The sequence below is a fragment of the Abramis brama genome, assembly GCF_963993115.1.
Source record: "Abramis brama genome assembly, chromosome: 3".
Lineage (NCBI taxonomy): Eukaryota > Metazoa > Chordata > Actinopteri > Cypriniformes > Leuciscidae > Abramis > Abramis brama.
The window spans coordinates 52,143,849-52,157,593 of record NC_139965.1 but is presented as its reverse complement, the minus strand read 5'-3'; the positions used below and the strand labels follow the sequence as shown (position 1 = coordinate 52,157,593).

General features: G+C 34.1%; 1 protein-coding gene across 14 annotated transcripts in view; it reads right to left on the bottom strand.

Annotated features, from left to right (window-relative positions):
* The window catches only part of mpdz (multiple PDZ domain crumbs cell polarity complex component), a 133,638-nt gene that overhangs the window by 35,245 nt on the left and 84,648 nt on the right, over positions 1 to 13,745 (bottom strand). For 12 of the 14 annotated variants that reach the window (XM_084109751.1, XM_084109758.1, XM_084109760.1 and 9 more), the window contains 5 exons: positions 10,998 to 11,109; positions 8,907 to 9,105; positions 6,011 to 6,052; positions 2,928 to 3,020; positions 2,728 to 2,823 (listed from right to left, as the gene is read on the bottom strand). In XM_084109751.1, coding sequence (XP_083965877.1) covers positions 2,728 to 2,823; positions 2,928 to 3,020; positions 6,011 to 6,052; positions 8,907 to 9,105; positions 10,998 to 11,109 — 542 coding nt within the window. The remainder of the gene's footprint in view (positions 1 to 2,727; positions 2,824 to 2,927; positions 3,021 to 6,010; positions 6,053 to 8,906; positions 9,106 to 10,997; positions 11,110 to 13,745) is intronic. The other 2 variants (XM_084109757.1, XM_084109755.1) reach the window with 1 other exon arrangement.

The window sequence follows — 13,745 nt, the reverse complement described above, 5'->3', positions numbered from 1 at the left end:
AGTAATGGCAATTTTCCAAACATTCTAAACAATACATTTACATGACTTTTCACAGTTGCCCTCACTGATTAGTTAATTTGATAAATTAAAATTCAAGGTCTGTAGATGATACAAGCCTAGTTGAAAAAGAACATGAGTTTCACATATATATATTGTAAAATAATAATTGATCTATTTTTAACAGTATTTATAGTTTATGCACTATAACACATTCATTCAATGCTGTCAAGGGCATTTTCACATTTCTTACTGTTATAAAGCCAACTTCTGTGTGTTTTCTTTGCATATTTTCCAATTTTTGTTAAAAAACAAAATTTAGTGACATGTGGGATCTGACTCTTTGATTGCAGGCCAAGAGCTTTAACCACAGAACCAGTGATTAAGTGTAAAGTTTATGTTTAATAACTTCTGTCTGGCATTTTAAAATCCAATATTTGATCCAATACTGAGCCAATATTTTGTGAGTCGGACAAAGTTTTGCCAATATGAAGTCCCACAACTGATTAACATTTTCACGGTCAACTTTGTTGCTGTGTTACAGTTAAATAAATTTGGCATATGAAAAATCTTTTGATAAATTTCGCCAGCTGTGTCATAAGAAAATCAGGCCAGAAATTTGAGATTGAGATTGAGATGAGATTGAAATGATATATGGCAATGAAAATCCATTTTATTTTACATTTAGGTCAAGTTAAATGTAGTTAAATATATTATATACTGTATCAATATGCTGATTAGACAGCATGATTGTTGCACAGGTGTGTGTGTGTGTGGGGGGGGGGGGGGGGGTCAGGGAAAAAAAAATATATATACAGTGAGGAAAATAAGTATTTGAACACCCTGCTATTTTGCAAGTTCTCCCACTTAGAAATCATGGAGGGGTCTGAAATTGTCATCGTAGGTGCATGTCCACTGTGAGAGACATAATCTAAAAAAAAAAAATCCAGAAATCACAATATATGATTTTTTAACTATTTATTTGTATGATACAGCTGCAAATAAGTATTTGAACACCTGAGAAAATCAATGTTAATATTTGGTACAGTAGCCTTTGTTTGCAATTACAGAGGTCAAACATTTCCTGTAGTTTTTCACCAGGTTTGCACACACTGCAGGAGGGATTTTGGCCCACTCCTCCACACAGATCTTCTCTAGATCAGTCAGGTTTCTGGGCTGTCGCTGAGAAACACGGAGTTTGAGCTCCCTCCAAAGATTCTCTATTGGGTTTAGGTCTGGAGACTGGCTAGGCCACGCCAGAACCTTGATATGCTTCTTACAGAGCCACTGCTTGGTTATCCTGGCTGTGTGCTTCGGGTCATTGTCATGTTGGAAGACCCAGCCTCGACCCATCTTCAATGCTCTAACTGAGGGAAGGAGGTTGTTCCCCAAAATCTCGCAATACATGGCCCCGGTCATCCTCTCCTTAATACAGTGCAGTCGCCCTGTCCCATGTGCAGAAAAACACCCCCAAAGCATGATGCTACCACCCCCATGCTTCACAGTAGGGATGGTGTTCTTGGGATGGTACTCATCATTCTTCTTCCTCCAAACACGTTTAGTGGAATTATGACCAAAAAGTTCTATTTTGGTCTCATCTGACCACATGACTTTCTCCCATGACTCCTCTGGATCATCCAAATGGTCATTGGCAAACTTAAGACGGGCCTTGACATGTGCTGGTTTAAGCAGGGGAACCTTCCGTGCCATGCATGATTTCAAACCATGACGTCTTAGTGTATTACCAACAGTAACCTTGGAAACGGTGGTCCCAGCTCTTTTCAGGTCATTGACCAGCTCCTCCCGTGTAGTTCTGGGCTGATTTCTCACCTTTCTTAGGATCATTGAGACCCCACGAGGTGAGATCTTGCATGGAGCCCCAGTCCGAGGGAGATTGACAGTCATGTTTAGCTTCTTCCATTTTCTAATGATTGCTCCAACAGTGGACCTTTTTTCACCAAGCTGCCTGGCAATTTCCCCGTAGCCCTTTCCAGCCTTGTGGAGGTGTACAATTTTGTCTCTAGTGTCTTTGGACAGCTCTTTGGTCTTGGCCATGTTAGTAGTTGGATTCTTACTGATTGTATGGGGTGGACAGGTGTCTTTATGCAGCTAACGACCTCAAACAGGTGCATCTAATTTAGGATAATAAATGGAGTGGAGGTGGACATTTTAAAGGCAGACTAACAGGTCTTTGAGGGTCAGAATTCTAGCTGATAGACAGGTGTTCAAATACTTATTTGCAGCTGTATCATACAAATAAATAGTTTAAAAAATCATATATTGTGATTTCTGGATTTTTTTTTTTAGATTATGTCTCTCACAGTGGACATGCACCTACGATGACAATTTCAGACCCCTCCATGATTTCCAAGTGGGAGAACTTGCAAAATAGCAGGGTGTTCAAATACTTATTTTCCTCACTGTATATAATATATATATTGGCCCATTTCAATAACATACAGAATTTTTTGTCAAAATTAAAAAATAGTGGTATAATATGGTGAAGATTTTGTCATATTTAGACAATGTACAGTCAATGGTACAAAAGTTATATGAAAAGTCCAATTTTTAACTGGTGGCAGTAAAGGTTTTGAGAGTGAGATTCTAAAATTGCTCAGATTGATTTTCAGACCCTCCGTAATGAATGCATCAAACTTTGCTCCAAACAGTTTTAAGGAAGAATAATAAGAATACTAACAATGTTAGTGTAACTTTTATATTTGTACTTACCTCCTTGGTAGATTCCAGTTGTTGGATGCTGCTGTCTGTCGTTCACTCTCCTGTCCCTCTCCATCTTCTCTCTCTGGAAGATCTGAGACTGTCTGACTAAACACACAAACACAAAACTCTCAATTTTTGTCCATTTTATGGCATTTTACCATGAGTCAATGAAGCTGACAGGAGACAGTGTGTGAGTGAGGTATACATACTGTTGAGTGTTTTTGCCATCAGCGAGATTATCACTCTGGAGCTGCTGGCTTGCCCTGTATTCCTCTAAATATTCTGCAGGTACATACGTGATTCTGCACACACAATCACATGACTCATAAGCTTGTGATAATATTTCACTCATCAGACCTGTCATCAATACTACTGGAATAATACTTTAAAGAAATGCCCTGAGCTCAATCAACAACATTATGCAACATTATGCAATAAATGCTTTCAAATGAGCCTAAATTGCATTTATTGCCTTTTGGTTTATCAGAATTATGGGTAATGTGTGATGTTTTCTGCCTATCTCTGCCCAAGGTGAAATCATAATGAAATCTAGCAATGTGATTGTCAACAACAGCCACTGGTTTATTGGTTAGTAAATGAATGTGTAACAGCAAACCAATTTTCCAATTTTTCTTCAATTGCATCATCCAATAATTAAAATCAAATAAAATCAACAGCAAGACTGATAATTTAGCTTTAGATAATTATATATATTTCCTTCATTAGTTCACTGTAAAATTGTGATTTGTTTGAAATAGAAATTTTGTGACATTATAAATGTCTTTAATCTCTGTAATCTTTAATCTGTCTTTGATCAATTTAATGCATCCTTGCTGAATAAAAGCATTCATTTCTTTTTTTGTGATTGTCAACAACAGCCAGTGTTTTATTTGTTAAATGAATGTGCCACAGCAAGACATTGTTTATTTATTTTTGTATTACGTCCAAAAATTAAAACCAAATAAAATCAGAATCAACAGCAAGCCTATACTTTTGTGGTGTTTGTGTGCGTGTGTGTTTTTCTGATCAGGAGTAAAAACAGAAATAGTTGATTTGCTTCATCAGTCCATTATAAGTGAAGATGACAGATCTAATGTAGGTAAATCAAACCTTGTTTTGAACAATTCATGCATGCAGGCAGAGAGATCAAGACATTAGGAACCATGGCACATCGATGTGAATCAAATATTCATTATCTCCACGTTCATTGAAATGCTTCATTAATGAACGAGAATCGATGGCTGGAAATCAAATCATTACCATGAGAGAGAGAGAGAGATGTTAGTCAAAGATGAACAACACAATACACATGATGTTAGGAAGAAATGACGGCCTGGAATGTTAACGATGGAAAAACAGCCTCTTGAGAACAAGTATGCATGTTACCAAGGAAACTACGACCTGCTCTAACACTGCTTGTTACAGATGTAGCATTCTTGAGTTTGACTAAAATGTGAGTGTTTAACTCTTTCCCCATCAGAATTTTTTTTGTTGCGAGCCACCAGAAGTGATTCTGATAATTTTCACAAAAATGTCATGCCCCCCAGAATATTTTGTTGTATGAATATCTGAACATGCAATATACTAAAAGAAGGAAAGATTTATTTATTTTTATTCTAGTTTCATGCATTCTTTTTTATCAACACTTGAATGTGGGTAAGTTTCTTTAAAAAAAGCAACATTTTGAACAAAAAAAAAACATTTTGAGAAAATCGTGTTTACAAAGTGCATAAGCAATGCTTTAATCGTTTGTTTCTGCTCCTTTTTTGTCTGTTTTGATCTGGAGATTCTTTCCTTTTCAGAAGATGCGTAATAGCGCCCCCTACCGTGTGACGGTGAAAACACAGAAAGCCGGGGAAAGAGTTAACATTAGTAGGGTCAAATCCATTATACAGTACAATTATGTCTGTATCAAAATTTGTCTTCATACGCTTGTTAAAATTTCAGTAAAAAATTAATTATTTTCCAAGCCCAGCTTAATGTGAAGATAAAACTATAAGAAAGCCATGAACTTTCTTTAAAGGTTGACTTCCTCGAAAAGTGTAACCACTGTGAAGGCAATCACAATTTTTGAACTTCTGTTTAGTGATGCTAGTGGTGTAGACCTTACACACTTCAGCTTTAAGTTAACGTGGTGAATTGTAAATCATTTTGCTACTTTGGTGTGAATAAATGTTGCCATATTGCCATGTTCACAGGTGCTGAACTAACTGGAATATTTTCAGGTGTTTCTTCACCATTTCATTTTTCTAGTTTTTGAAAATTTGTTTTAATTGTTTTAATTGTGTTCAGTGTCACATGATCCTTCAGAAATTATTCTAATATGCTGATTTGCTGCTTAAGAAACATTCCATATTATTATCAATGTTGAAAAAAGTTGTTTCATATTTTCGTGGAAAACTTGTTACATTATTTCAGGATTCCTTGATGAATAGAAAGCTAAAAAACAGCATTTATTTGTAATAGAACATAAATGTAACATTATAAATGCCTTTACTGTCACTTTTTTATGTGTATGCATCATTTTAATGCATTCTTGCTGAATAAAAAGGTTGTTTTTTTTGTACAAAAAATCCTTTATCTAAGTATAAGTATAATATTTCAATGATATACAAAAGTGATTATTATTTTATTGAACCTTACTAAATTCTAAGCAGGAAGACTTTGAATTTGTGTACCTGATGATAGGATTATTATCATTATTTTAACATTTTTATTTCCATCATGTCCATTAAAGTAGATGAAGTGGGTCGTCTTCTCTTCTGTGTCATTTCATAATGGCAAATACGCAAATATTAAAAAAAGTGAAACCAGATGTGAAACAAATCAAAGTGAAACAATTTACAGTAATCATAGTTATGTCGTATAATTTGATCTAATAATAGTGAAAGGCCTTTTTACAAAAATATAAAGTAAAAAAAAAAAAAAAACTATACACTAAATATAATATGATTTTAAATATAATATAAATGTAACATTTTAAAAAACAAAAAAACTTAAATAAAAGGTACTGCATAATAGAAATGACCCAGTAATGATCATTTGCACTCAGCAGAAGAAAGTCATACAGGTTTGGAAAGACATGAAGGTAAGTAAATTATGACAGAACTATCCCTTTAATGCTGTTGTCAGTCGTTAAAATTGAGTGCGATTACAACAGAATGGAAGGAGGAACAGTCAGACTTTTTATATAAACCTCTGTAGCGACAGCCCAAAATGCAGAACGGAACGAATGCAAGCAGGGAGTGAGGACAGACAGTGTAAATCAAGCCCAGATGAAGGGAGTACTCACACAGAGATGGGACTGTGCTCTTCCCCCGCAGCACCTGTGGATCTGGAAACGTGAAGAGCAGTTTACGGACGGCAGCCGACACAGATGCGGCTGCCATCAGGATGCAAAATAAAGCAATTTACTAGTTACTACAACTAGTACAAGCTATCTGCTGCGAAACGAGTTCTGCGATGGGTTCCCTCGTAAAAAAGAAGTGCACTTAAGTGTATTTTAGTGAGCATTTTTAGTGTACTTCATATCTAAAAAGTATGTTTTTAAAAAACTGCTATTGCAGATAAAATTAATTAAATAAAAGGCCACTTAAATGTACTTAAAGAGTGTACACTCTCATGACTATGTTTCTTAACACACATAAGTACACTTTTAAAAAGTGCACTGTAATAATGTCAAATAAAAAAAAAACATTATTTTAAAGTATTTCAAATCAACATGTTTTAATAATCCTTTGTCGTGCGTTAAAGTAGTACACTTATTTTGATGTGTTGACTAACATGCTAAAGTACTTGCTTAGAATTTTAATTGTATTGTGTCAATATCACATTTAAAGTTAATATATTATAAATGTAATAAATTGCAGTTTCATCATTACAAATATGTAATTACAATCAATTCTATTATACTAATAAACATATTAAACATGACATACAAGTTTTAATAGAAATTAAATTAAGATGTATTTTAGTTTGCCATAAATGCTTGTCAATACATACAGTAGTACAATTTACCAATATTTTAACATAATTTTTTTTTATAATTCATTTTCATATAATTGCAATTAACGTTCAATTAAGTGTTTGAAAACATAAAATTCAGTTTGCACTTAAGTATATTCTTTCAAAGTATGCTAAAGTGTACTTCTTTTTCACAAGGGTTCTGGATCACCATTGGGCACTGATAAGCCTGTGCTGGTTTGTGAGTAATGTTTTATGAATGTTTGTTTAACCTTTTATTGTATTTGTAAATTCTGGAGTTCTGGTGAAGTTAATGGCTCGCATCGGTGCATCGGCATAAAAGCTAACGATGCAATGCATCAATTTAAATAAGTGTGCATCGGATAAGTCGGCATTTGTATCGCGATGCATCGATTCTAACATATTTGCATCGGTAAAAAAACGATTTATTCATTTATATTTATTAGTAGATGCGCTATACTTCTACTATTTAGAAAGTGATCAATCATTTGTGACCAATATTTTATTATGTAACTGCTGCGTCCACAACGAACGCGAATAGAGCGTCTGGAGCTAGTGGTTTCCATGTTAAAAAGATGCGTTGACGCGTGTCTGGTGGTCTTGCGGCAGGATGGACACGTAGGATATATATATATTTGCATTTGAATACAGTTATGAACGTTTATTTTTTATTATTGTTTGTTAAAACAGCATCTTCTTTCAGCTGAAAAAAAAAAAATTTTTGTGTGAAAACCAAATCTTTCGTTTGTGAAAGAGCCATTAAAAGTCAGGCACTTAAGCTACTTTATGATTTGCTGTATGTCTGATATTTATTTTAAAATAAATAAAAGTTAACTATCTATAATTGCATAGCATCATATTACATTGAATCGCATCGCGCTGAATCGCATCGAAATCGTATCGCACTGCATCGTAATAGATGTGAATCGTATAGCATTGCATCGGTAGCTGCTATGTATCTTTAATGTATCGTATCGTTGGCTATGCATCGAGATGCGTATCGTAACGGCCTTAGTTATGGAGATGCCCATCCCTAGTACTCATAAAAAGCAATCAACCATAACCCCTGACCATACATAAACTTCATTGTAACAAATTTTTCCATGCAATTCAAAATTGAAGTACTATCAGAATGTAACAGCTGACATGCCGTCTCAAAACGTGTTACCAGACACAGAAAGAACAGCAAGATGCGCAGTAACATCCAATTATGCCTGTCTGCATGTGTGGCAAGCTCTCCTGTGAAGTTTATTCTGTCGTCCCTCTGTCATTCTTAATCGTGTGTGTAACAGACTAGACCTGATAGACTTAAGGCCTGTTCACACCAAGAACAATAACTATAAAGATAATTATATTAGCGTCCACACCAGCGGACGATATCGTTCTGTTTATTATAAGCGTGTGCTTGTCTGCTGCTTTAAATGCATGAGCTCATTACAGCAGGATGGATTCTGATTGGCCGTTCATCAGCTGCATAAAATCGTTCTGAAAGTGATTCCAACGATATTGTTTCTCTGTGTCGTTATCGTTATAGCACTGGTGTGAACTCTGCTATTCTTTAATATTGTGAACAATATCTGTCAATATCTTTATCGTTATCTTTATAGTGGTTCTTGGTGTGAACAGGCCTTTAGACTACTGTTCAAACATTTCTTATTACTATCAATGTTGAAAAGAGTTTTTGTCAAGATTCCTTGATGAATAAAAAAAGTTTAAAAGTGCTGCATTTATTAGAAATATAAATCATTTGTAACATTATAAATGTCTTTACTGTCACTTTTGATCAATTTTTTCAATCAGTAATTTATCTGAGTACAATTGTACGCATCTCAAACTTTTGAGCAGTAGTGTATGTTCAGTGATATTGAAATAAACAATATACTGTACTGCCTTTTAAACCAAAGCAAATATTGATAAATGTGATTTATTAAATGATTAATCAGTATTATGTTACAATTCATGAGATTATTTTAATTAAAGAATTAATAGCGCCAGAATTTTTTTTCTTTTTTCTTTTCTTTCAAAAAGACAAATGAAATCCTCTGTTTCGATGATGTAAAACAATAAAACACAAACCCTTTCTAAAGGGAATGTAATTAGCCATGTGTCAAGAAACAAAAATAGGGAGAGGTTGATTTCTACCTGAGAAGTTGAACAGAAGCTAAACTTGAATGCCTGAATCAGGGTTTGTTTGAACATCTCACCCCATGTCTGGTCCGATCAGAGAGTGTCTGCGCAGCATGGCTCGCGCCTGCGCGTTGGTCAGATTTCCTGTCAGTTCTCCGTTGATGGCCAGAATAAGATCTCCGACCCCGAGACGTCCATCCCGGCTGATGGAGCCACCATGAATGATGCTGCGGATCAGCATACCTGCTCCATCCTTCAGCGCACACACGGTCATTCCTGAAACACACAGGAGTATAAAATTTGCTCTCTTTAAATCCATAAGATGGATTAAATAAATGCGTCACATGCCCTATTTGAATTTTAGTATTATAGTAGTAGTAACTATAATACTATTAGTATTTTAGTATTACAGTAGAAGTAAGTATAGTATTATTGTCACTAGGGCTGTCACGATATGATATCGCGATTATCGCGTCCAAAATAAAAGTTTGTATTTACATAATAAATGTGTGTGTGTACTGTGTATAATTATTATATATATATATATATATATATAATAATTATACACAGTATAATTATACACATATATATAATATATATATATATATATATATATATATAAATACACACACATGCTTGTATATATTTAAGAAATATTTACATGTATATACTGTTTATAGATTTATATATAATTTATATTTATATAAATATTGTATATCTAAATAACATTTTTATAACAAATATATACATGCATGTATGTGTATTTAAATATACAAAATAATTATACACAGTACACACACATTTATTATGAAAATACAAACTTTTAGTTTGGATGCGATAATCGCGATATCATATCGTGACAGTCCTAATTGTCACGTGGGTGGTTGTATAAACACACATGAAGATAAAAGATATATGCAAAAAGGCAATATTTAATAAATCCACAGGTAAATCCACAAGAACAGAGTAACACACAACAAATCCATTAACTGATGACATCAGACACTGAACTGAAACAGAACCAAACATACAAGTGATAATGATGATGATAATGAGTGAACAGCTGAACATAATTAGTGTCCGTGACAAGAAATGAGTGACAAAGGCAGACAATGATGAAACACAAAGAAAACTTAAAATAAAAAATAAAATAAATAATAATAATAATAAAAGTATCACTTTGCAATGCAAAGGCAGACATTTTAGTGGGAATTATGAACCCCTTCCACTTAGATGCTCTGCTCCAAAACCCATTGAGCTGCCTACAGATGCAGCATTGTAGTTAAGTGTATTTAAAATGAACCATTTTGCCTGATATTTGTGCGCTTAAATTTTCTGCTTATGAGGGTATTGCATGGCTATCTTGGTCTCATTTGAGCAACACTTAGTAGTGGGTGTAAAGTCAGCATGGTAAAAAATCCTCTGCCAGGAATGTAAATGTACTTTAATTTAAAATCTTCCTAGATCAAGAAATAGAGAGCATTAACACCTGTGACATTAAAAAACAAGTCCAGTTCCAAATGAATGCGAGAGATTAAAATTTAATAACCTAATAGTGTATTTTGGCAAAGCAGACTGCTTCGGATTGCGGCTCTGGGATAAAGCTGTCCCTAATTGCTAGTGTACGATCCCACAGCCAAAATCACTGTAGATCAGTGGCTGGAGAAAACGTCCTATTTTCAGCTTGTATTTGACCTTTGCACAGCAAAATTTTGCGGGTGAAATGTAGGCATTTCAAAAAAATCCATGCTCTCTTGAATTTCGCATGATGTCCGAAAAAAATTCTCCATGCACATTTTGCATTAGGTTCAAGTTTGTTGAATACTGAATCACTGTGTTGACCAATTAGAAAGCAACTTGGTTTTGAAGTGACCTCTGTGTGAGTGGTGCTTTGTTCATTGCTACACTATTTACAGTGTACAGTGGAGCTTCTTTACTAATAAGCTAACAGCTAATAACTGTAACTGTGTTGTTTGCCATTTCAAAAGAGGGTGCTTCTGAAACTGGGGACATATTCATTTACATTCATTTACACACAACATAACAGCCCCTTGTGAAAAAGAAGTGTGCTTAATTTTACTTGAGTGTTAACTTTTAGTGTACTTGCTAAAAGTAAAATGCTGGTGTACTTCTATTTCACAAGGGACTACACATTCCCATTCTCATACCTAGACTGGAGCTGCCCTTGACCACAGTGATGGTCCTCTCAAAAGTGCTCCCCGCAGTGACGTTTAGCTGCTGGGTCTCATCTACGGTGTTAGCTAGAATGAAATCCTCTTCCTGTGAGGAAAAAAGGTTAGAATCCTCATCAAAAACAACATCAAAGACTGAAGTCAAGGACACAGTGTGATGAAAGACGTTAGTAGGATGAGGTCGGATTGTAAGGGTCTTGTGGGGAAGCAAGAAGGATGGGAACAGAATGGCAATACTAGATTAGCAATAATGAGTGGTGCTTGACTTGACTTTCAAAACTCACCACCACAATGTCGGAGTAGGTCTGGTCACTTTTCCAGTATTTACTATTACTAAGGTATTTTGAGTGGGTTCAAAGGTTTGATGGCAGTAATAGGGCCAAATCGAATTGCGATTCTTCTGATAAAATTGTGAATTAAAAAGCAATTTTTTTAAGCTTCAGGGTAGTTTGTAGGCCAAGCATTATGTATAATTATGTATCAGTATGGATAAAATAATAATAATAATAATAATAAAACATTCAATAAAAAAAGAAGAAATATTGCTAATAAAATTGAGTTTTTAATAATAATTGTATATTATTATATAACTTTACATTATATTTTTATAATATAAAAATATTACTATTATTATTACTTTAATAAGAAATACTGTTATTGTAATAGTTCACTGTAAAATATAAAAATCAAGTACTTAAAAAATATAATAATAATGATAACTATTGTAATTATTATTATTATTACTAAAAATATTAAAATAAGAAATATTGCTATTGTAATATTTCACTGTAAAATAAATGTAAGAAAAATATAATGTAAAATAAAAACAATACTAATATTTATGGTTGTCTTCTTTTCATTTAAATCATCAATCTTTTATTTTGGTAGGAAACCTTAGGAAGCCCTTGAAGCTTCTCTTTTGATGACAATAGTCGGTTTATAAGTGTTTTTAATTCCATGTTTGAAAAGATGGTTGGTGTATGGGCTCACAAATTTCCAAACTTGCAGCACATGCAGAGATGGAGCTCGAGTGGAGCAGCATTTACTGTGAACTGAGCCGCTCTGAGATGCTGCAAACACCAGATCATGAGTAAAAGAACAAAGAGCCTTCAGTCTGAAACACGTAGTGCATATATTTATTTAATTAAATCACAGTCTTTATGATTTGATAAGCACACAAAGCCATATCGGGATTTCGGATTATCGGGAACAGTGCTAGAAGATTACTTACAAATTGTAGTCAGTTACTGATTCTAAATTACATGACACAAATTGTAGTTAGTAATATAATCTAGATTACTCATTTTAGGTAATGTATTCTGACTACTTTTTGATTACTTTTGACCTGACTCATTTATCACATCAATTGAATAGGATAATCCTGTACCATACTGATATAAAAATACAAAGAGAAAGAAAATATATTCCATTTTTTGCTATGAACAACATGAAGTGTATTAAATATTACATTACGTCAGGGTTTCCAAGACCAGGGTTCATGATGGAAATGCAGGGGTTTGTGGGGTTAATGAAAAGCTATGAAGTAATTAAATCATAAAATTGAAAAATAAAATCAATAAAAACATTTACTAAAAAAGTTATTTTTTTGCTGCATATCATGTGACCATTAACGACAGAGAACCGTGAACTTCATTTTATTATTATTTATTATTATTATTCACTTCATTTTATTATTGACCTAACTTATTAACTAAAAATCTCAGGGGGTACTTCAAGAAAATCAAAGTCAAAGAGGTTCAGCTGACAAAGAAGTTGTGAAATCCCTGCATTGCATGTAAATATGAATATGACGTGAATTTGTACATTTGAATGTGTTTGAAAGACAAAAGGCTTCTAAAGACAGTAATACATGGTTAAATGACTCATTGAGTGATAATACAAATAATAAATAATGTGTTTGTAAGGAGCTGATTAGATATGCAATGTTTCAATGTTGAGAAAACACTTTTTAAAAGTGAAATTATTTCTGTAAATCCAGTGATCAAATGCGGTGGCTCAGTTTTCAGTGATTGGCTCATGACTAGTGGCTGGTCTGTGTGTGCAATTCCACAAACCTGGAAGACCCTCTGAACATATATAAGCAGTAGACTTTATAGACTTTTATAGTCTGATTACTGAAGTATTTTAAAATGTAATATAATCTAATTTTATATTTTTGGAATATGATTACTTAATCCAGATTACATGTAATCAATTACTACCCAGCACTGTGTATAGATAATCCATGAAAGATTCTGTTCAAGAAAAACCCTGGTAAGACAAACATCTGCAGTTTTCCTTACACAAATTATTAGTTGATTTATATCCACAATTAGAGTCAAATCAGAGGCAGATAATCTCCTGATAAACAGTGGTGTTAATGACCTGCTGAAGTGCAATAATGCCAGAGAGCAATCATTGGTGAGAGCCAGGGGAGAGTGTTTCTGAATGTGGCCATGATTCATACTGCTGTAATTGAGTTTGCTTGTGCAGAATGATTCAAGAGGGACTGAATCACTCAGCTATGAATATGAGCAGAGACATCCCAAAGCAGGAGCCATAAAAACGCAGATAAAGCACAACTGATGGGACTCGAAATAATAAAGTCGCAAATTACAGAACTGAGAGCTGTTGGGCCTGTGGCATGCTGGTCTGGAGAGAGTTTTCCTTAACAGTGGGAGTGAATGGAGCTGTTAAGCAAATGACATGCGAGGAGGTATCGGG